The 25,201-nt window shown below is 39.3% G+C and overlaps 1 protein-coding gene across 3 annotated transcripts in view; it reads left to right on the top strand.

Annotated features, from left to right (window-relative positions):
- The window catches only part of TMEFF1 (transmembrane protein with EGF like and two follistatin like domains 1), a 104,263-nt gene that overhangs the window by 58,864 nt on the left and 20,198 nt on the right, over positions 1-25,201 (top strand). For all 3 annotated transcript variants that reach the window (XM_017884336.1, XM_017884335.1, XM_017884337.1), the window contains exons 6-8: positions 9,634-9,782; positions 11,995-12,060; positions 23,949-24,072. In XM_017884336.1, coding sequence (XP_017739825.1) covers positions 9,634-9,782; positions 11,995-12,060; positions 23,949-24,072 — 339 coding nt within the window. The remainder of the gene's footprint in view (positions 1-9,633; positions 9,783-11,994; positions 12,061-23,948; positions 24,073-25,201) is intronic.

Genomic DNA, 25,201 nt, shown 5'->3' with positions numbered 1-25,201 from the left:
ACTCTGTTGCCAGGCTGGAGTGCAGTGGCATAGTCTCAGCTCACTGCAACCTCTGCCTCCTGGGTTCAAGTGATTCTCCTGCCTCAGCCTTCCGAGTAGCTGGGACTACAGGTGCCCGCCACCACGCCCAGCTAATTTTGTTTTTGTATTTTTAGTAGAGATGGAGTTTGACCATGTTGGCCAGGATGGTCTCCATCGCTTGACCTCGTGATCCACCCGCCTCGGCCTCCCAAAATGTTGGGATTACAGGCATGAGCCACCGCGCCTGGCCAGAAACAGAATTTTAGCAGTACCATCATCTGCCAATATTTGGGGGGAACTTGTTCTGATACTCCCCTCAGATACCAAAATCTCAGAATGCTCAAAGTCCTGCAGTCGGCCCTGAGATTATGGAAGGCAGACTGTACTTCAGGGACCCCTATGTCCCTCTCTAGTTGCATCTTTCTGTCACCCACATGGTATACTGCATCTTGCAGAAATTATTCCCTTCCTTTCTTTATAGCTTATCACATATGATAGGTCCCTTAATAATCTGTAATCTGGCTTTTCATTGCTTTTGTATTTTGTATAAATGGAATCATGCTATATGCATTCTTCTTGATTTTCTTGTGCACAGCATTATATTTTTGAGATTCATTTATGTTGATGCACATAGCTGTAGTTAATTCAGTTTTACTGCTTGTTGAATTTGATTTTTGCCTGTACCACATTCTTTTGCAGTCCATTTTACTGTTGGACTTTTGGATTATTCCAGTCTTTTGTTCTCATGAATAATACTGCTGTGAACATTCTTATACATTTTCTGGTATACACGTGCAGGAGATTTTCTTATTTTTTCTTTTTCTTTTTTTTTAGACAGAGTCTTGCTCTGTCGCCCAGGCTGGAGTGCAGTGGCTCAATCTTGCTTCATCGCAATCTCCGCCTCCCAGGTTTAGGTGATTTTCATGCCTCACAGCCTCCTGGGTAACTGGGATTACAGGTGCCCACCACCATGCCCCGCTAATTTTTGTATTTTTAGTAGAGATGGGGTTTTGCCATGTTGGCCAGGCTGGTCTTGAACTTCTGACCCCAAGTGATCTGCCTGCCTCATCCTCCCAAAGTGCTGGGATTATAGACGTGAACCATTGCGCCTGGCCTGTGTGTAGGACATTTTCAAGGGCCTTGCCTTGTAGTGAAGTTACTGGGCATGTGCAAGTCTAGTTTTTCGTCAGAATGCCTGTTTTCCAAAGTTGCTGTCCCAGTAAGCTTTCCTACTGTGTCCAGAATTGGTGGGTTCTTGGTCTCGCTGACTTCAAGAATGAAGCCATGGACCCTCATGGTGAGTGTTAGTTCTTAAAGATGGCGTGTCTGGAGTTTGTTCCTTCAGATGTTCAGATGTGTCTGGAGTTTCTTCCTTCTGGTGGGTTCATAGTCTCGCTGACTTGCGGAATGAAGCTGCAGACCTTTGCGGTGAGCGTTACAGCTCTTAAAGGTGATGCATCTGGAGTTGTTCGTTCCTTCTGGTGGGTTTGTGGTCTTGCTGGCTTCAGGAGTGAAGCTGCAGACCTTCGCGCTGAGTGTTACAGCTCATAAAGGCTGCGCAGACCCAAAGAGTGAGTAGCAGCAAAATTTATTGCGAAGAGTGAAAGAACAAAGCTTCTACAGTGTGGAAGGGAACCCAAGCGGGTTGCCACTGCTGACTTGGGCAGCCTGCTTTTGTTCCCTTATCTGACCCCACCCACATCCTGCTGATTGGTCCATTTTACAGAGTGCTGATTGGTCCATTTTACAGAGCGCTGATTGGTCCATTTTGACAGAGTGCTGATTGGTGCGTTTATAAACCTTTAGCTAGACACACTGGTGTGTTTGCAAACCTCTAGCTAGACACAGAGTGCTGATTGGTGTATTTACAATCCTTTAGCTGGACAGAAATGTTCTCCAAGTCCACTCCCCAATTAACTAGACACAGAGCACTGATTGGTGCATTTACAGTCCTTTAGCTAGACACAAAAGTTCTCCAAGTCCCCACCAGATTAGCTAGACACAGAGTGCTGATTGGTGTGTTTACAAACCTCTAGCTAGACACAGAGTGCTGATTGGTGCTTTTACAATCCTTTAGCTAGACAGAAAAGTTCTCCAAGCCCCTACCTGACCCAGAAGCCCAGCCAGCTTCACCTCTCAATGGCACTTGCCCCTTTGCAGCACCTAGCCCGGGCACTCCGGCAGCCCAGAGAGAACTTGTCCCCCGATTGAACCCAGCAGGTGCTGGTCGTTGCGCCCAGTGTGGGGCCTGCCGAGTGCGGGCCTGCGGAGCCTGGGCCCACCTGGAACCTGTGCTGGCCTGTGAGCCCCTGGTGCAGCCCTGGCTCCTCCCCGCGCCTCCTCCTCCACACGTCTCAGTGAGCAGAGGGAGCCGGCTCCTGCCTCGGCCAGCCCCAGAGAGGGGCCCCCACATCGCAGCACCGGCTGAAGATCTCCTCAAGCCGGCCAGAGTGGACGCTGAGGCCAAGGAGGCCCAGGAGGCGCCGAGAGCAAGCGAGGGCTGCTAGCACATTGTCACCTCTCACTACCAGCAGAAGATGAGAATTCCCTTAGCTCCTCATTCTTGCCAATACTTGGGTTTTGTTCTTGTTTTCGATTTTTGCCAATTTCGTGAGTGTGGATGGTATCTCATTGTGATTTTAATTTTAATTTTTCTGATTCTTAATGAGGTTGAATATTTTTCACATATGTTCTTATATGTTTCCTCTTTTATTTCTATTTATTTCTTTGCTCCCCTTTCTCATTGATCACATATAATATTTAAAAAATTGATTTGTATTTACGTATTCTGGATAATATTTGTTGATTATGTGGCCTATAATTATCTTTTTGTTTGTAGCTTGTCTTATTCTCCTTATGGGGCACTGTTTATTTCAAATTCCTCAGTCTTATGTTTGATCTCCTAAATCTTTATAGTTTTTGACTTTCACATTTAGGTCTTCATCATGAATTAAGGAAATCATCAAACAGAAAAGGAGAAGAATGATGGACCCCTCCCCATTTATTCATCTTCAAAAGTCTAATTCTGTTACATCTTTTCTTCCATCCTTACCTTTTTTGGGAATAATTTAAAGCAAATTCCAGCATCAAGTCACCTTACCTGTGAAGATTTCAGTTTTGCTGATATTTTATCTGCTTGGTATATGAGTTGCTGAGAGAGGTGTGTTAAAACCTATCATGGTGGATTTGGCAATTTCTTTTCTCCTTTTCTCTTCTTCCTTCCTTCCTTCCTTCCTTCCTTCCTTCCTTCCTTCCTTCCTTCCTTCCTTCCTTCCTTTCTTTTTTTCTTTTCTTTCTTTCTCTCTCTCTTTCTTTCTCTTTTCTCTCTTTCTCTCTCTTTCTCTCTTTCTTTCTCTCTTTCTCTCTTTCTTTCTTGAGATAGAATCTTGCACTGTTGCCCAGGCTGGAGTGCAGTGGTGCTATTTTGGATCACTGCAACCTCCTCCTCCCAAGTTCGAGCAATTCTCCTGCCTCAGTCTCGCAAGTAACTGGTATTATAGGTGCCCACCACCACACCCAGCTAATTTTTTGTATTTTTAGTAGAGACGGGGTTTCACTGTGTTGGCCAGGCAGGTCTCAAACTCCTCATCTCATGATCTGCCCACCTCAGCCTCCCGAGGTGCTGGGATTACAGGTGTGAGCTACCACGCCTGGCTGGATTTGGCAATTTCTTATTATGGTTATATCAGTTTTCACTTTTTACATTTTGAGACTTAAAATGTTTAGAATTGTATTATCCTGCTGAATAAAATTTTTTATTGTTATGAAGGGATTTTCTTTAATTCCTATAATTCTTTTTGACCTAAAGTCTTTTATATCCGATATTAAATATAACCATACGAGGTTTCTTCTATACCAAGGGTGATGTATCTCTTTCACTCTCCTAGTATTTTCAACTTTTGTTATCATTTTCACATGTATCTTACAAGCAACATATAGCTGGCTTTTGTATTTTTACCCAGCCAACTACTTTTGTTATTTATTTGGAAAATGTAATCAACTTAAATATATTGTAAATACTGATATATTTTAATTTTTTTCTTATTTTATACTTTTGTCTTGCTTTTTCTTTTTCTTTTCCCTTTCTTGCCTTCTTTTGGATTTTTTTTCTCTAGTAGTTTTGAAGTTATGGATTTTCCTTCTTGTAATGGTAACCTCAGCAATTTTAACATGCATATTCAGCTTATCACAATCTAAATTTGCTTAATGTTACTGTTCTCCTTAAACACTTGAATTTCAGTTTCTCCAAACTTGTGTGCTATTGTTATCATCATGTATTTTAATTTCCAGCTAAAAAAATTTAACCACACAGAGCTCTGTTGTTCTTATATTACCCATGTGTTTAGACCTTTGTTCTTCATTTATATTTGCATCTCAGACTTTCCTTAAAGGATCATTTTTCTATTGCTTTTAGAATTTCCTTTACTGACAGTCAGCAGGTGACAAATTTTGTAAGTTTGTACTCCTTCCAAGTTCTTTTTATTTTATTATTTTTTATTCTCAAAAGATTTGTCTTAAATAGAATTCTATTCTACCTTAGCACATAGCAGGTACTATTTCACTTTTAGCTATAAACAGTTTGGCTTCAGTATTGCTTTTGAAAAGTCAGTTTTCCCTCTTATTCTTACTTCACTAAAGGTACTCTTTCTCTTCTTTCTGGCTGCTTTTATAATTTTTTTTTCTCATTATAAAATTCCACTATGATATTTCAGTATGTGGATCCATTTTTAGTAATCCTGTTTGGGATTCATTGGGCTTCTTGGATATTTAGATGAGTATCTTTTTTAGTTTTAAAAAGTTTGAAGAGAAGTTGCTGAGAATATTTTCCTGCCTCATTTTCTTAACTCCTGGAATGCTAATCAGATTCTTGTTACATCTTCTGACTCTTCCATGTCTATCTCTCGCTCTCTTTTTTTTTTTTTTTGCCCAGGCTGGAGTGCGGTGGCACGATCATGGCTCAGCGCAACCTCTGCCTCCTGGGTTCAAGGGATTCTTCTGCCTCAGCCTCCTGAGTAGCCTCAGCCATGCGCTACCATGCCTGGCTAATTTTGTATTTTTAGTAGAGACGAGGTGTCTCCATGTTGGTCAGGCTGGTCACAAACTCCTGACCTCAGGTGATTCGCCCACCTTGGCCTCCCAGTATGCTGGGATTACAGGGGTGAGCCACTGCACCCAGCCCATGGCTCTTTTTTAAATATGCACCATGTCTTTGACTCTCTGCTGTGGTCTGGTTAATTTCCTCTGACCTGTCTTCTAATTCACTTATTCTTTAGTTTCTCTAATCTGCTGTTAAATCTGCCCATTGCCTTTCTTATATCTAGTAATATGTTGTCTATTTCTGGAAGTTCTGTTTAGTTCTTTTAAAAATCAACTTCTTTTCATGTTGTTTTATCTCTTTGTTGTGGGTATGTGACTGAATGTGTCTCTGTGGGCTGAGCTGTGTATTTTTCTCAGAATTGTATCTGTGGAAAATCATTTAGGTCTAGAGTGAAATTGAGTTTCTCCAGAGAAGATTGCAATTGCTTCTGTCATTTGCCTACAGCAGGGGTGTCCAATCATTTGACTTCCCTGGGACACATTGGAAGAAGAATAATTGTCTTGGGCTGCACATTAAAATAAACTAACAATAGCTGATGAGTTACACACACACACACACACACACACACACACACACACACCCCTCATAATGTTTTAAGAAAGTTAATGAATTTGTGTTGGGCTGCATTCAAAGCCTTCCTGGGCTGTGGGTTGGACAAGTTTGGCCTAGAGCCTCTTCTAGTCCTTGACCCCTTAAAATTAATTCTGGGTTTGAGATTTTTCAAAACAACCAAGTAGTATTTTAAGTTGTAATTATCTGTGTGAGGGCTGGCTTATGGCTTTGAATTCTCAGGTAAGCTGGTTTTCTTTTCGTTTTTCAAAGTTATGGGTCAGTGCAACCTTTTTAATTTTTTAAATAGTCCCTTTGGAATATGACAGCTCATTTCCAGTTTACCTTCATGCTGAGGGATACACACACACACACACACATGTGTATTTAAAGATCTAACTTTTTTAGGATCTCCAGACTCCCTGCTTTAGGTGGGTCAGTGTTCTTTGTCTCCGGTTCCCAGGGGCCATCTTAGGTGGATCAGTGTTCTTTGTCTCCTGTTCCCAGAGGCCTTGTATTAGTCTGTTTTCACGCTGCTGATAAAGACACTGGGCAGTTTGCAAAAGAAAGGGTTTAATTGGCTGGGGAGGCCTCACAATCGTGGCGTGGCGGAAGGCAAAGAGGACCAAGTCACATCTTACATGGATGGTGGCAGGCAAAGAGAGAGCTCGTGCGGAGGAACTCCTATTTTTTAAACCATCAGATCTTGTGAGACTCATTCACTGTCATGAGAACAGTGCAGGAAAGACCCACCCCCATAATTCAGTCACCTCCTACCTGGTTCTTCCCATGACACGTGGGAATTGTGGGAGTTATAGTTTAAGATGAGATTTGGGTGGGGACACAGCAAACCATACCATTCCCCTGCTTGCCCCTCCCAAATCTCATGTCCTCACATTTCAAAACCAATCATGCCTTCCCACCAGTCACCCAAAGTCTTATCTCATTTCAGCATTAACTCAAAAGTCCATAGTCCAGCATCTCATCTGAGACAAGGCAAGCCCTTTCTGCCTATAAGCCTGTAAAATCAAAAGCAAGTTAGTTACTTCCCAGATACCAAGGGGGTACAGGCATTGGGTAAATACAGCCATTCCAAATGGGAGAATTTGGCCAAAACAAAGGGGCTATAGGCCCCATGCAGGGCAGTCAAATCTTAAAGCTCTAAAATGATCTCCTTTGACTTCACATCTTGTATCTGGGTTATGCTGATGCAAAAGGTGGGTTCCCATGGTCTTGGGCAGCTCCACCTCTGTGGCTTTGCAGGGTACAGGTGGCTCTACAGGGTACAGCCTCTGTCTTGGCTACTTTCATGGGCTGGCCTTGAGTGTCTGTGGCTTTTCCAGATGCACAGTGCAAGCTGTCAGTGGATCTGTCATTCTGGGATCTGGATGACGGTGGCCCTCTCCTCATAGCTTCACTAGGTGATGCCCCAGTAGAGACTCTGTATGGGGACTCTGACCCCACATTTCCCTTCCACGCTTCCCTAGCAGAGATTCTCCATAAGGGCCCCGCCCCTGCAGCAAATTTCTACCTGGGCATCCAGGCATTTCCATACATCCTCTGAAATCTAGGTGGAGGTTCCCAAACCCCAGTTCTTGACTTCTCTGTACCTGCAGGCTCAACACCATGTGGAAGCTGCCAAGGCTTGGGGCTTGCACCCTCTGAAGCCACAGCCCCAGCTCTACATTGGCCCCTTTCAGCCACAGCTGGAGCAGCTGAGATGCAGGGCACCAAGTCCCTAGGCTGCACAGAGCATGGGGACCCTGGGCCCTACCCAGGAAACCATGTTTTCCTCCTATAATAGGAGGGGCTGCCATGAAGACCTCTGACATGCCATGGAGACATTTTCCCCATTGTTTTGGGGATTAACATTTGACTGCTTGTAACTTACGCAAATTTCTGCAGCTAGCTTGAATTTCTTCTCAAAAAAATGGGATTTTCTTTTCTATCACATGGTCAGACTGCAAATTTTCTGAACTTTTAAGCTTTGCTTCCCTTGTAAAACTGAATGCCTTTAATAGCACCCAAGTCACCTCTTGAATGCTTTGCTGCTTAGATATTTCTTCCGCCAGATACCCTAAATAATCTCTCTCAATTTCAGAGTTCTACAGATCTCTAGGGCAGGGGCACCAATCTCTTTGCTAAAACATAACAAGAGTCACTTTGCTCCAGTTCCCAACAAGTTCCTCATTTCCATCTGTGATCACCTCAGCCTGGAGTTTATTGTTTGTGCCACTGTCAGCATTTTGTTCAAAGCCATTCAACCAGTCTGTGGGAAGTTCCAAACTTTCCCACATTTTCCTGTCTTCTTCTGAGCCCTCCAAACTGTTCCAACTCCTGCCCGTTATCCAGTTCCAAAGTCACTTCCACATTTTCAGGTATCTTTTTGGCAGCACCCCACTCTACTGTTACCAGTTTATTGTATTAATCTGTTTTCACGCTGCTGATAAAGATATACCCGAGACTGGGGAAAAGAAAGAGGTTTAACTGGACTTACAGTTCCACATGGCTGGGGAGGCCTCACAATCATGGCAGAAGGCAAGGAGGAGCAAGTCACATCTTACGTGGATGGCAGCCGGAAAAAAGAGTGCTTGTGCAGAGAAACTCCCAATTTTAAAACCATCAGATCTCGTGACACTCATTCACTACTATCACGAGAACAGCACAGGAAAGACCTGCCCCCATAATTCAGTCACCCCCCACCAGGTTTCTCCCACAATACATGGATATTGTGGGAGTTACTATTCAAGATGAAATTTGGATAAGGACACAGCCGAACCACATCAGGCCTGCAAAGCCAAAAAATTGGTAATTGAATTTACCCAGTTTGGCAAATGCCTTCAAAGTGAAAATCAGCTTTAGAGAGCTCAGTTGACCCTTCTCTGTTCCTGTGTTCCTATAACTTCTGTCCTAAGTATTTCTGACTTTCTTACCAACTTGTGAATGTATTTAAGAGAATGTTTTAAAATGTTTGCCCAGTATTTTCTGTTGTTTTTATCAGGAAGGTTAGTAAAGGTTCCTAGTCCTCTGTGTTGCTGTAAACAGGAGAATCTCTATATTTTTACTTTTGTTTCTCTATTCCCAACTAGATGGTATCATTCTTGAGGGGAGTGATCTTGCTTTGGACTTCTTTCGCCTTCTCCGTAGTACAACACTCAGTGTTCAGTGGACATTCAGTTACATAGGTAGACACGTAGCTAGAAAACACTTTTGAGGGTTTCCATTTTACATATTTCATATCTATTATATTTTTTAACCTTCCCAGTTATTTGGTAAGGTAGGTTATTTATTTATTTAAGACAGGGTCTCACTCTGTCCCCCAGGATGGAGTACAGTGGTGAAATTATGGATCACTGCAGCGTCAACCTCCTAGGCTTAAGTGATGTTCCTGCCTCAGCCTCCCAAGTAGCGGAGACCACAGGTACACACCACTGTGCCTGGCTAAGTTTTTTATATTTTGGTCTCAAACTCCTGGGCTCAAGTGATTCTCCTGCCTTGGCCTCCCGAAGTGTTGGGATTACAGGCATGAGCCATCATGCCTGGCCATTTTTACTACCTCCATTTTACTGATCAGTAAACTAAGACTTAGAGGAAGAATTTGGACACAAATCTGGTGATAAGTAGGGGTAGAATTTAGATTTGTGACTATTGATTCATAATTCTGTGTCCTTTCCACCATGCCATTTTGCTTTTTAGTTAATGTCATTGATATTTGACATCTCCTGATTACTTTAGCTAGATATGAAAATTCTAGAGAAACCACTGGATTCATAATATCTTGATGAAATTATCTCTAAATCCTCACCTAAATTTTTTTTTAGATATTTGTTTAAGCTTTTATCAGTAACTTAAAACAATATATTGACTTCTGTTACAGAAAGCAGAAGAATTGGTCTTTTTTGTTGTTGCTGCATTGTGAAATATTTTTGTTGTAAAATATAGGTAATTTTTGTCTTTTCCAACAGGTGTGTATGTAATATAGATTGCAGTGGATACAGTTTTAATCCTGTGTGTGCTTCTGATGGGAGTTCCTATAACAATCCCTGTTTTGTTCGAGAAGCATCTTGTATAAAGCAAGAACAAATTGATATAAGGCATCTTGGCCATTGCACAGGTAAAATACATTTTATTTATTCAGAGACCCATCTTTACTATTGTATACATATAATTGTATATTTGTATACATTTGGTAGTGTTTCAAATTTGCAAAATGAGAAATCCTTGAAGCTTTATTTTATTACTTTGTATTTCAGATTTTTTTATTACTACTTTAGTTTTTTTCATTTATTTTCATCTTTTCAAGACATAAACCATACTTCTTGGTTTTTATTTAGTTAGTTCTTGGTTACTAACTGATCCTAACATGGAATTATAATTATTATTTATAGTTCTAATGTCATCTCAAATTTGGAATGATTATAGCTGTTTAAGAGTTAGATAACTTATTTTAATTTCAGTAAAACTATGTTATTACCATATATTTGTTAAACCTCTTTTTATACAGCATAATAATTTACTTTGTTTTCCCATTATCTGTATCATTTTTCCCTGTACATATTATGTGTGATTACAGATTTTGGTGTGAAGTTAGAGAATGTAAAGAAAATGTATTGCCTTTTGCTTAAAATTATTTTGCCCTTCTCGCTTTTGTTATAGCTTAGAAACCATGATACCATATAAGAAGGAGTTTTTGTTTTCCACCCCTACTAGAAATATTCAGTCTCTAAAGCCAGAGATTCCCAATTTTCTTTCCTCAGTAATATTCAGATGAGCTGGGAAGATGGATTATTTCCTCGGTCACATATGTGGGCCAGGCACATATTCATGGACTAGGATTGTACATCTTTCTTGCTTACTGGTTCCCTTCTTCCTCTCTTTTTAGACTTATTAAAGGGATATTATGTTTTTATCTGAGCTAAAGGGAAAAGGTTGTAAGCCAAAATTTGGTACATTATATTGGTTACAAATTATTTGTGACACACTACACAATTGATTGCAGTACTTCTGGTCTAAACTATCAAAGAATACCCAAGAAGCTCATCAGACAATTTTTAGGTAGGAGTTGAGTGTGGGCATGATAGAGGACACCATTTGCTGACAGGGATCCCTTGTGGTTAGATGTCCCACTTAGCCTTGATCTTGAAGAAGTATGGTCCCCCCACCCCAATGGAGTGGCATTTAGAACTTGGATGGGAAGACTAGCTTAAGGAAGGACTATGTTCTCTGAGGAAAAGATGCATATTTGAATGATACTCCTTGGAATTTCAAGTTCAGAGCACTTGATCAGTGTATTAGTTCATTCTCACATTGCTATAAAGAATTACCTGACACTGGGTAATTTATAAAGAAAAGAGGTATAATTGGCTTGCAGTTCCACAGGCTATACAGGAAGCATGGCTGAGGGCCTCAGGAAACACAATCATGGTGGATGGCAAAGAGGAAGCAGGCACATCTTACGTGGCAGGAAAAGGAGGAAGAGAGAGCAAAGGGAGAGGTGTCAAGCACTTTTATAAACAGCCAGATCTTGTGAGAACTCACTCACTATTATGAGAACAGCAAGGAGGAAACCTGCCCCCATGATCCAGTCACCTTCCACAAGGCCCCTCTTTCAACATTGGGGATTACAATTAGACATGAGATTTGGGCGGGGACACGGAACCAAATCATATCAGTCAAGCTTGAGAGTTTAATTGAAATGCATCCTTTGGAGTGATTGGGCCTTAAGTTTTATCTTAGTTCCCTCTGTAATCTTTCATCCACAAACTTAACTGTGTCTTTCCTTTGCCTCCCCCACTAGTATTGGGAAGCTTGTGCTTCTAAACATGTGGCTATGGCTCATTTATAGTCTTCCCAGTCCAGGTGCAGTTCTCAAATCAGGGGTCATTTTTTATAGTAAGCGTTTCGTAACACAGCTGAGAGTCCCCATTTATCTTAATCTGATGTTTCCAGGGTAACAGTGGGTAGGAGAAGGTAAATCTTGAGGCAGTTGTTTTTTAGAGAAAGAAAGGGTTAACCCTTTCTTCTCAGAGTAGGTGTTGTTTTAGTTTGCATAGGAAAGAGTTTTTAAAGGAGGTGACATTGGAGCTGAAGTATAGATGAAACTGACTATTCATCATGCAAAGAGCACGCAAAGAGCACTTATGCCTGGGATGCCTTGAGGCCTCAGACAGAAATGACATAATTGATTTAGAGAATGGTAGACAACGTGAGCAGGATAAGGGGACAGAGGTTAAGAAGAACTTGGAATGATTTGGAATTATTGGGCGTATCATGATACGACTTAACCATTGTATATATCTTAAGTTGAGAACCGTTTTCTCTTACAGATACAGATGACAGTAGTTTGTTGGGAAAGAAAGATGATGGACTACAGTATCGACCAGATGTGAAAGGTACTGAATCATGTGTCTCCAAATTTTGGCCAGCTATGGAAATACGGTCACTAGCTGTCCTTATTAGTTTTGTTTCCATTATAACAACACCTCTAACTTTGCTCTCTATAGTAATATACATAACACAGTTAATTAGTATTAATAGTAACGGAAACAGCCAAAGTGCATCTCATTTTATAAGGTTCTCTCATATGTGCATTCTTTGATTAAAGTTTGTATTGAGATAATTTTAGATGTACATGCACTTGTAAGAAGTTATACAGAAAGATCTCCCAATATGTTTTATAAAAATTCTCTTTACTCCTCTAGAGTCTCCTGTTAACATGTGGCTGATGCCCAGGTCTTTGAACCTTTTTCCTTTTGTCTGAAACTCTTTATTTCCTTTCCTGATTAATTCCTTCTTATCCTTTTAATCTTAGCTTAGACGTCATTTTATTTTGGGAAATACCCCTTGACTCTTAAGTCTATATTAGATACCTTTCCTGTATACTCCCTTCTCTGAACACTTAGCCCACTCTATTATAACTGCCTTTTTATTCATCTGTAACCCCCTCTAGGCTATGAGTTCTGTGAGGAGAGGAGAACCTGTCTGTCATGTTCACTCTGTATCCCTAACCCTAGCCGAATATCTGGCACATAAGTAGGTACTCTGTGCTTGTCTGAAGAGTGGATGTGGCTCAAAGAAGCAGTAGGTTTTATTTACACAAGGTCTCATGTAGTAAAGGTCAGAGCAGAGGCTGGATTCCAGGTCCCTTGACTTCAAGGCCGTTGCTCTTCTTGCTTGTTTTCACACCCATTATTTCGTCTGATTCTTATAACTGCTCTGATAGGTAAGGACCAATGGGAAGATTGAGGATCAATGAGGTTGTATCTGGTTGACTGAAACAGGCCTATATCTTTGCCCTTCTAGGCCAGGACCTCTATATAATCACAGGGGCATCATCTATCCATTTGTTTGGTTATACCATTAAAAGATATGTGATCTACCTTTTATACCAAATTTCTAAACAATATGTAAAATGGGAGTGATAATAGTACCTGTTTCATACAGTTTCATAAAAACTAAATGAGATAATACGTGCTAAGTGCTTCGAACAGTGTCGGATATACTTGTAAGTGTTCAACAAATGGTAGCTGTTATCATTGAGTAATTTGTTACTTCTCTTACTTGAATCATATCAAACCTGAGTTAGATGAGCTCTGAAATATGTCTAATGAGGCTCAAGGATAAGACCAAAGATGGGGTGGGGGTTGGGACAAGGTGGAGCTTAGGAACAAAGTGAGAATGTCTTCATAATAATAAAAAGGATGGTATGAGCTCCTGAAATATGTCTTCTATGTTGATACACAATGCTGTATTTAAAATAGAAAATTTCCTGTATTCTCGTAGGAGACAAAATAGGTCAGATTCAGTTTTATTCACTATATTGATAGTACTTGACTAGAATAGGAAGGCGATTTTTCAGTATTTGGAAGCTCATACTTAGGGCAGTTTGGGGAATTGTGTGTTCCAAAGCACTTGTGTGCCATTGATAATGGATAGTTTAGAGCCTGGGCCACTTTTAAGACACTGAAAATCTTTTACACATAAAAATTGATCTCTAATTTAAATGAAATCATCATAGTTAGTAGATATAATTTATTATGTACCTAATTTATACTGGCCATTTTAGTGTTTCTAGTTAGAAAGATATCTAAAATATATGCATCTTTAAAGATCTTGTGATATAGTAAGTGCAGATAACCAACTTCTAACAAAGTAGAAACTGATTATTGCTATACGTATAGTACAGTTTAAAAGTGCAATGGGAATTCAGAAAAGTCAAGGTTAATCTTTGGTGGGGAACAGTGGGAATCTGTGAAATGTGGAAGAAGTGGAACTTGAGTGAACCATGAAGGATGAACAGGAGTCAGAAGGATATCTAAGGAGGATAGGAGAGCATGAGCATAGATATGCACACAACGTTATGACAGGATGTGTTGGAGAAAGGTAAGGATTCCTTTCAGCTGGAGAATAGGAGGCTTAAGAGGTAGAAGTGGAAGGCAAGACTAGAAAGATAGCTTGGTGCCAGATTGTGTAGTGTTGAATTCTGTGCTACTCTAGGGAATTTAGATTTTATTTGTGGGCAGTGGGGAATCATTAATATATTTGAAAAAAGCAAGGCTACAAAGTTAACCATTTGAAAGAAGGATACCTGGCAGAAATATTGTGCATATTGTACACATTGGGATGGAGGCAGGGATATCAGTTAGGTAAAGTCAAAAGGAATATACATCTTCTTAGATATGAGAGACAGAGTTAAAAATGACTTAAGACTTCAAGCTCAGATGGCTTAGATAATGAATTCTGTTCACAGAACTAAGGATATTAGGTAGGTGAAGGTGTTTGGAATAAAGTAAGGGAGGAGTTGATGGTGGAGATGGTTGATTGTATTTTTGAGTTTGAGGTGCTTGTGGAACTCATACAGGTCACTTTGTTCAGTATAAATTTGTGAATCGTCTTTGGATATAGAGGTGATAACTGAAGCCACAAGAATGAATGAGAGAGAGTTGTATTGTCTGTTATAGTAGCTACTGGCCACATGTAGCTATTTAAATTTAAATTTAAATGAAATTAGCTTGGACAGCATGGTGAGACCTTGTCTCTAAACAAAATTAACTAGTTGTGGTGGTATGCGATGTGGTCCCAGCTGCTCGGTAGGCTGACGTGGGAGGATGGCTAGAGCCCAGGAGGTCGAGGCTGCAGTGAACTGTGATCGCACCACTACTCTTAAGCATGGGAGACAAAGCAAGACCTTGTTTTGAAAAAAAAAAAAATTAAAAGCATACTAGCCCTATTCCAGATGTTCAGTAGCCAGATATGACCAGTGACTACTATATGGGACAGCACAGACACAGAACATTTTCAGAGTTGAAGAAAGTTCTGTTGGATGCACTATTATTTAGAAAGGAGAGAAGGCCCAACTTGGGATGAAGCAGAAAGAGGACTGAGAGGAAGAAAATCAAGAAGAGTACACAGAAGCTATGAGGGAAAAGATGACCAGTAGCTTAAAAAGCTACAGAAAGGTATTAGAAGACAAGGACTAAACTATGCTAGAATTTGAAGACAAGGGGATCATTGACAATCTTGGACCAAGTTTCTTCCATGAAGGATGAAAGATGAAACCCAAATCGTAAAAGTGTTCTCATAGGAAATAGAGGTTAAAAGGTAACTCTGTTTTTATTGTGTGTGTTTATTTATTTTTACCTCATTTGCTTTTATTTTATTTTTTGTTCTCACAGCGTTTATAGGAGGCCCTTAGTAAATGTCCACGTCTGCAACACACAGCCAAGATTGGGTAGGTAAGGCAGTGATCTGGGGATGGAGGCTACAAAATGAAAAGCAGGAACACAGCACCAGCAAGAAGCTGGAAAGATTGGAAGATAGTGCTCAGTAAGAAATGTCTTTTAAAACTTAGCTTTTAGAGAAGAGTGCTCATGAAATGGAGCATTTGAATGTCTAGAATAGCTGCTGAATTAGAGCTTTTCTTGGGCTGTTGGAAAACTTGTGGTAAATATTGAAATTGGAGTGTTAGAAGGTCTGTTGTAGATGTTGAAGTCATAAAGGATATGATTGAGCATGAGTTGTATGGGTGATGGGTATGTGACATTTAGAAAACATGTATCTATGATATATAAACAGAATAGTATAATAAACCTCATATACCCAGTACCCACCTTCAACAGTTACCATAAAGGATATGATTGAGCATGAGTTGTATGGGAGATGGGTTTGTGACATTTAGAAAACATGTATCTATGATACATAAACAGAATAGTATAATAAACCTCATAAACCCAGTACCCACCTTCAACAGTTGTCAGCATTGTCATTCTTTGTCTGTATACCTCCACCCATGTGATTATCATTATTCTCATTTTATAGTTTTTAAAGATGTAATTTATAGCACTGAAATGCACAAATCTTGATCAATGGATATACTTCACATATACCACACCTTATAATCAATACCATTTCCACCTGCAGGAAGTTTCTTTGTGGTATATGACATTTTAATGTGACCATTTTGATTCAAAAATATGCTCATACAGCCTATAATCTAACCATACCACCCTTTTTATTATTATGAAGACATTCTCACTTTGTTCCTAAGCTCCACCTTGTCCCAAACTCCACCCCATCTTTGGTCTCATCCTTGAGCCTCGTTAGTCTCTCCTCCTGCTGCTGGCCAGGGATACCTGAGATAGCGAGGTATTGATATCATTTCCATTAATGGTGACTGTTTAGATATTTCGGTCCAGCCCTTTTGATATGCCCTTTTAAAAATGATTTTGACAAATATGCCTCATCAAAAGGAAAGACTGTGAGCCAAACGCTAAGATCAATGAAGGAAATCAGAGAATGTCATGGAGCTTGGTGGAGAGTCATGCAGAGGATGATTAGCAGGCTCCTAAGAGAGGAAGGTGCTGGGGAGCTGAGAGTGGAATGCTGGGCTGGAAGTGACAGTGGTGAGCACATCAGGGGAAGAGGGAAGGAAGGGAATCTAGGAAGTAATATGGTGTTGGTACATCAGGAAGATGAAAGGACTATTTTCTAAGGGAGTAGTTGAGGTAGATGAACTTATTCATGTTAGAAGGGGTGTTTCTCTGAGCACAGTGGGCAGGCTAGGAAAGGAGGAATCAGGGCTGGTATGGAGGACAGTGGGGTTTAGAATTGGGAGAGTGGGAGGCATTGGAGTGTGGGCAGTAGTTTACATAGTGGAAGATAATTCCTTAATGGAGTCCAAGCAGACTGTGGTTAGGGAAGGATGTGTGGAGGGATATGTTAGTGATGAAGGCTGGGGGGTGCATGGTAGTATAGGGGAAGCAAGACAGAATATTTTGAATTTTTTAACTGTAGAGATTTATAGAAATAATGAGTCCTAGGGTTACTGATGCAGTGTTGATATAGTTGTGACCTCGGCAGTTTACCTTCCAGGTATGTGTCTCCATTGCTAATAGCAACTCCTCATGCTTTATTTTGGTTGTACACTGTTGGACCAGGACAGATAGCCAGTGGAACAAGCCTTTGCAGATAAGCCATCTGGTACTGGGTTTTTTAATAACATCATCCCTTAGAACCACAACTATCCTTTGTATTTGAAAACACTGCAGCTGGTGGTGGATTTGTTTCTGAATGCCTCTGTGGGTGAAAGGAGCCATTTGGTGACCAAGTATACTTTTTGTATTGTACATACACACACACACACACACACACACACACACACACTGTTCAGAGACTAGCAGTTGCAGTTGTTCATGGAGCCTGTCACCACTTGACTAAGGGCTTGTTTAGGCAGGATCATTCTGTGCTCAGTTCTTACTGTGTGCGGGTGACATCTCTGCTGTTGTTTCTGAAACCATGTTATGTTACATCTTTTGAGCTTTTCTATTTTTCCTTTTTGAAGTTGGCTAATTTACTTGGCCTGGAGAGCAGGTGCTTGGCCATTCTGCTTTTTATCTGTTTCCTACACATCTCCTAGGATAGCTTGGAGAAATAATACTGTAATGGCTAAGAGCTTGCCCTCTGGAGTCAGACTTGGTCTGTGCCTACTAGCTGTGTGTCTTGATTTCTCTGAGCCTCATTGATCACATCTGTAATTAGGGACAGTAATATCTACTACCTAAGATCACTATGAATATTAAACACTGTGTTACTGAGTTCATTGTCAGTATTATTATGGTTATTTTTAAAACTTTTGTTTCCTAGTTTCATGTTCAGTAACCTGGCTGTGCTCAACAGTCTCACCATTGGTGAGTTAGTTATCTATCTTGCCATTTAATATTATTGTGCATAAGTGACATCAGTAGGATATTTTTTCATTTAATAGTTATTAGTCAAGTGCCCCACCATGTGCCAGATGCTTTCACGTATTTGTGTTATTTAGTCCTCATAACAACCAAGTTTATCCTCATTTTGCAGATGAAGAAGCTGAAACTGCAGGAGTTTTGCCCATATAGAATGGCAGAACAGTGACTGGAATTCAGACTTTCTGACCCTAAATGCTGCTACTTCCCTTTGTACCATGATTCCAGAATTCTTTTCTGCCTCCTTGCTTTCTTAATTACCTTCATATATTTAATCCCCTCTGAGCTATTACCTTGGTGAACCTTAATACTTCTTCTCGAGCCTGGATCTTTTTCTAAGCACTGGTTTCACATACTCAGTTGCCTTTTACTTACTTGTTTGTTTTGCCATTGCTTCAAACTTGTGGAACTACCATAGTGCCTGGAACATAATAGATGCTTAAAAAATACTTTTTGAATGACTGGAGATCTAAACTTGACCTCAGCTTACTACATTCTCTCTACAGAACCCCCATCGTTAGGCTCACATTTGGAGTCATTTTTACATAATTCTGTATTACAAGCATCTTCAATAAAGAGAACAGTTTTGTTCTACTGAACACTTAAATGTACAGGGGTTAGTACTGGGTACCACTCTTCAAGATAGTTGTAAATTGTTGGAATAGGAATGGGACTGGGGAAATCTGAGCTTAAAAATAAAAGATTGGTTAATAGAGGGGAGAGGGTAAACAGATGTGGGGAAATCTGCCTGAAGTTGAAGCGAGATTTCATTCAACATAAAGAAAATCTGATGGTATTAGAATGAACCATATTATGAGTTTTGGAAGTGTTCAAATAGACATGGGCTCTGAGGGTTATAAAACTAAAGATACTCCTTTATCAAACCAGATAGCCTCCAAGGACCCTTCCAGATCTGAGTTTCTAAGCTCATTCACTTTCCAAAACATCTTCAAACCATTTTTATTTTTTCTGTGTGTCTAGTGTCTACTCCTACTGCTGAGATTTAGCTTAGCTTTTTATTGCCACAAGTTTGGATTGTGTACTAACCTTCTTTATTTTTTTGAGACACAGTCTGGCTCTGTCACCTAGGCTGGAGTGCAGTGGTGCGATCTCAGCTCACTGCAACCTCTACCTTCTGGGTTCAAGCGATTCTTGTGCCTTAGCCTCCCGAGTAACTTGGGTTACAGGTGTGCACCACCATTCCCAGTTAATGGATTATGTATTAACCTTTTAATTGGTCACCTGATAGATCTATCAGGTGATATATATATAATATATATGTATAATATATATAATATTTTATATATATATATATAAAATCTTCCTAGTTCCCCTGCCCCATTATCTTGTATGCTGGTATCCAATTAATTATTTTAATATCTTTATTGAGATGCCATTTACATGCCATTAAGTTCACCTGTTTATAAAGTGTGCAATTCAGTGGTTTTTAGTATATTTACAGAGTTGTAAAAGTGTTATCATAATCTAATTTTAGAACATTTCCTTCACCCCTAAAAGAACTTCCACACCCATTATTAGTCACTCCCCATTCACTTAACCACCAGCTCTAGGCAACTATCTCAACTAATTTTCATGTAAAACCCGGCTTTCCTTGTGCTGTCTTCAAAAGGCCTTTAGTGTCTTCCTTGTCCATATGATGAAGAAGACATGTCTTACCTGGAATTCAAATTTTTCCATAATCTAGTTTCAGCCTACTTTTCCAACTTTGACGTATATCCTTCCCCAGTCTGAATGTATCATACTCTACCTAGGTTGCTACTCTTTGTTCTTGAGAATGCCATGTGCATTATAGCTTCCCTTTGGCTTCCACCGTTCCTCTGTCTAAATCTATTTATGCTTTGAGTCTTAACTTGAGTCCTACCCTATCAATAAATCCTTTAGCCTCCAGTGAGTTCTCCTTTCAATTTGAACTTCCATAGCACCTAGTGTTATAAAACCATCTTTTGCCGTTTAATTGTAAACTGCCACATGGGACCCCTTCCCTTATGTTATTCAGCTTTTCATGTGTATATGCTGATTTTCTGAATTGACTTTAAGCTTCTTGAGGGCAAGGACCATGCATGCCCCCTTTTTTTTTTTTAAATATCCTCTGTAGCTTAGCTGAGCATGTAGCTATGCCCAGAAATAGTATGTATGTTTAATGGGATGAATAAAGTTGGCATTGAGCGGAATATTAGACACTGTGAATTTGGATGTTGGCAGAAGTTTCAAAGCCTTATTAGACATGTTCATGTTTTATATAGCTTCACTTTGCCTACAGCTTGATACCACATTCTTTCATTGATTCATTCAGTGTATGTTTATTGGTGCCATACTTTTCCTATTAATTTCTCAAAACCTTGTTTTTTTTTTTTTATTTTTTTTTTATTTTTTTTATTTTTTTTATTCTTATTTTTTTTTGAGACGGAGTCTCGCTCTGTCGCCCAGGCTGGAGTGCAGTTGCCGGATCTCAGCTCACTGCAAGCTCCGCCTCCCGCGGTTCACGGCCATTCTCCTGCCCTCAGCCCTCCGGAGTAGCTGGGACCACAGGTGCCCGCCAGGGTCGCCCGGCTAAGTTTTTTCTGCTATTTTAGTAGAGACGGGGTTTCACCATTGTTAAGCCAGGATGTCTTGATCTCCTGACCTCGTGCATCAGCCGGGGGGGGGTGGGGGGTGGGGGCTCTCGGCCTTCCCAAAGTGCTGGGATTACAGGCTTGAGCCACCGCGCCCGGCCACCAAAACCTTGTTTTTAATTTAGTTAACTTTCTCTGACTGCTTTCACCTAGCTGAGTTCTCTGATAGCTCTCAGCTCTGCGTTATCCTTGAAATTCCTTGCTGTTTAAAGAACTTCCTTATGGTACGTTAGTACATTACCACAGCCTCTACAGACCTGCAGAGTCCTATTACTAGGACTTTATCCTTATAGGACTTTATTATCATAGGTTGGTGCATAACCTTATTCTCTATAGTCCCATTGTTATACCCTTTCATGGCCATGTTCTGGGAAATGCTATGGGAGATGACCGCTTTCCTCAGTTCACTTATGGCCTGATGGGGAATGTAGAGTGGCATTTTTAGTTTAAAACTGTAGCAGGAAAAGTATATTTGATTTCAGTTATTTGGTTTCTGATAAACTATTTCTCATCAAAGCTAAATTACTTTAGGAAAGTCTTCTGCTTGGATCACAAGTATTAATAAATAAAAGATATGATAATTAAGTTTTGACCTCTGTTAGGAAACACAGGATAGAACTACTACAGACAGTCTAGTTCATGAAGGGATTCAAGATGGAAACTTTTATTGGATAATAATTTTGTCAATGGAAAACAACAAAGATACAATTTATAACTGTTTTTTTCTCCCTTTACCAGGAGAAAATTAGAATTTATTCATTTAACAAACATTTGTTGAGCACGAAATAATACTTGGTAATACTTATTTGTTAAGTACTTATTGTTTGTCAGGCATTGTTCTAAGTTCTGTACACACTTACATATTTAATACACTAAATATATTATCTCATTTAGGCCTCAAAACAACTCTACAAGAAGTAGACGTCATTGTCATCTTCATTTCTCAGATTAAGAAACTGAGGGCCAGAAATAGTTAAGTAACTGCCTTTAGGTCACACAGCTAGAGAGTGTTGTAACCAGGATTCAAACCTAGGCAGTCTGACTCTAGAGCTGTGTTCTTAGCCATTATGTGTACTACATTCTAAGTGTTAGGAGTTATACAGAAATGAATAACACAAGCAGCCAGATTATTAAGGAGCTCGCAGTCTTATAGTAGAGGCTGACTTAAAAAACCCAAATAGCAATAAAACAGGCAGTACTGTGAGTGTTATAATAGAGGAGTAAGTGCCCAGGATCATAGCAGCCCAGAAGAGGGCTTGATTTCTTTTGCCATGGCAGAATTATAGTCTGGGAGCTGGAGGAGACTTTATAAGCCCTTTGACAACAGGATATGTTTTCATTTTTATATTCCCAGCACCTAGCAGAGTGCCCAGCATATATAAGGTGATCAGTAGATGATAAATTAGTGATCTGTTTTGCACTTTCCATTATGATAGCTACTAGGCTTATGTGGCTATTGAGCACTTGAAATGTGGCTAGTCAGAATTTAGATCTTTTGTGGGTGTAAAATATCAGAATTTGGAGACTTATTTTAAAAAGTAAGAATATTTCAATTTTTAATATTGGTAATATGTGAAAATGTTATTTATTGGCTATACTGGATTACATTATATGATTAAAATTAATTTACTTGTTTCTATTTACTTTTTAAAATCTGGGCTACTAGAAAATATAAAATTACATATGTGTCTTGTACTATACCTATGTTGGGTAGTGCTGGTCTCATTCAGCTCCCTCAGAGAGAATAAGTGATTTGAACAAGGCCACAAAGCAGTAAAGACATTTTTTAAATTGAGAATTTATATGTTAGATTCCCTGACTTTTAGATCTGTTCTCTTTCTAGGCATAAATTAAATTAGCACAATGTAAATATATATACTTTGAGGAAAAATAATGCCATTTTGGTCTGGTTTCTCTCTGCTTTAGTTCCACTATCACTGACCTTAATAATCATTAAGGTTTTTTTCTGTCTATATGTAAATTTTTATCCTCAGAAAATCTGTATTTTTGGTTCTCAGGGTTTTTTTACACTTGACGCTTCTATTCTCACTTCTCCCTTGATCTTCCTTTTAATCTTCCCCATACACATACATACAACTCACTATTTCATTCCTTAATTTGTTTCCATTAACATTAAAAAAATTTTATTAGCACCTTTTATTTGTATTTTGGGGAGATAGGCCCTGTGATGTTACATGATGTGCTGTATAAATAGCTGGTTGTTTTGGTGGTATTTTACTTGCATTTGTTATCTCCTTTAATCCTCTCAAAACTGCATGAAGTATAGGTCCTGTTATTCTGAGTTTACAGTTATGAGGTCTCAAGTTTAAGAGGGTAGTATGCTGAAGGTACGGCTGTAGTGCACAGAATCTGTTAGCTAGAACTGTGTAAGAGAAATGGCAGGAAGCCTGGGGATTTTTCCTGCACATTGGACAGGCATGTAAATATTGGGGAATTCTGGGTCCTTCGAGCTTAGGATTAATGTATTGGTGCATATACCAAAAAAAGTATAAAAATTCATTCCCAAATTTATTTGTGTATGTGTGTGTGCATATGTGAGCATGTGATGTATACATGGAGAATGACTGAATGAGTGAATGAATCTGATTGGTTTTGAAGACCAAGTTGCTATGTTTTCATCTTTCCTGACCCATTCCATCTCTCCTTCCTGACTCTCTTCCTTTTCTTCACTTCAGTTCAAATCATTATACTTAAGTATGAGCAGATGTTCTTCAACATGTTGATAGTGTTTTATTTTTGGAGAGCGAGATCTCAGGTTATTTTGAATTTCTTTTTTAACCTCTATATTATTTGAATTTTTAAAATAATGACCATATACTAAGAAAACTATATGAAAAGAGCAGCAAAGCTATTTTCACTTGGGAAAAAAATGAATGTGCTTGATAATTTTCATTCCAAAAATAAACCTTTCACCCTAAAATTCCAGAATCCCATAACTTGCTCTCTCTCATTCAGTGTTCTTTGGCTTTAATTTCATAGCCCTCAAACAGATGATTAAGTTCATTCCCCAAAAGCCATTTCTGTGTACACCATCTCTCTGTCACAGAGGTGAACTTTCTTCTAGAGCTAGCTTTTTTTCCTTTGGCAAAGGTGTTTAGTTTTCTTTGCCATATTGTTTTTAAACAACAGTAATTCTTAGCGGTCACATTCTGCAAGTATTTTTAAATGCTTTGAATCTAAACAGTTTACCTGCTGTGTTTATGGCATAATAGGAATTAGAAGAGACCCTGGATCTTATCTAACCCCTTATCTGATAAATTTTCTTTTCAAATTGCCAGTAGGTGGTTGACAGCAGGTGAATTCGTTTGCTGTTTCAGAACATTTGAAAAGTCCTTATTTTTCAGCTTGCGTTTCATTGTTGAACGATCTGGTTTATGTTCTTTTAAGATGCTAGTGATCAAAGAGAAGATGTTTATATTGGAAACCACATGCCTTGCCCTGAAAACCTCAATGGTTACTGCATCCATGGAAAATGTGAATTCATCTATTCTACTCAGAAGGCTTCTTGTAGGTAAGTCAGTGCTTCCAGATGAGTGGTGAGCATTTTTTTTCATCAATGGTTGTTGCTCTATAGAAGGGAATGAAATGTAGGCTAAATATTACCAAAAATTAGTGTTTATTTGCAGTAGACAAGTAAAAAAATAAATCAGCAGCATCATTTGGAAAACTGGCAAGTAATATGCAGAAAACAAAAAACAATTTTTAAAGGGCTTTGAGATTATAGGCAAATTTAAAATATAATACTATGCATTTTTAATATAAAAAATAAATGTGCCATATTCCAACACTATTTTGGTTTTTAGGCAATCTGTCACAAGGTGGTTGAGGGACTAAAGACTGTATTAAGAACAGAGAACGTGTAACTCAAATAAAATAGGTGCTAAAATAGATTTCTAAAAATAAGGGGATGGGGATGAAGAACCAGGTGTGAATTGAGAGATGAAAATGGAAAGGGCGTAAATCCTCAACTCCCTGATTCCAGAGAGGTTATGTAATTTGTTCAAGGTCAACAGCAAGTTAGAAATAGAGCTGGGAAAAAACTAAGTCTCAGACTTTCCAATACCCTACCTAATGATCTTAGTGTTTTTTGCTGCTCTTGCCTGTCTGTGGATACACCTTTTTGCTGCTGCTGGTAGGAGCTCATCATCTACTTGATGTTGGTCTAGTTAGCCAGGTGATGTTTCTATAGACAAGGGGACATTGCTGTCATTTTGCTTACCCTTGCCTCCTGGAGTTTGACCAGATCCTTTTTTCCTTTCTTAGTCAAAACATCAAAACATGGAGAAATAGTATACTTTTCTTTTGTTTGGTCCACCTAGAAGCCAGTAAATCTTTCCAAAAAGTAAGAGGAAGCAATTGGAAATCCAGTATCTTGGGTCCTTATACTTCTTTAGCTCCCTGCTCCTGATTTTTTTCCCTGGCCTTTCTCCTGCTTAAAAAACAAGAAACAAAACAAAACACTATAAACTGTTAATGGTTGAATAGTTCTTTGTTAAGACATTTGCTTTTTCCTGATTGAAAGTTCTCCTTGTCTTTGAAGAACCCTAGCCTCCTCTTCTTTTTTTGTGAACATTTAAAAAATCCAGCTGTATGAATGATAACAGGCCAGGTTTTTTTTTTTTTTTTTTTTTTTTTTTTTT

The sequence above is a fragment of the Rhinopithecus bieti genome, unplaced genomic scaffold, assembly GCF_001698545.2.
Source record: "Rhinopithecus bieti isolate Rb0 unplaced genomic scaffold, ASM169854v2 scaffold_12088, whole genome shotgun sequence".
NCBI classification, from domain to species: Eukaryota; Metazoa; Chordata; class Mammalia; order Primates; family Cercopithecidae; genus Rhinopithecus; species Rhinopithecus bieti.
This window is presented reverse-complemented; position numbering and strand designations above follow the sequence as displayed.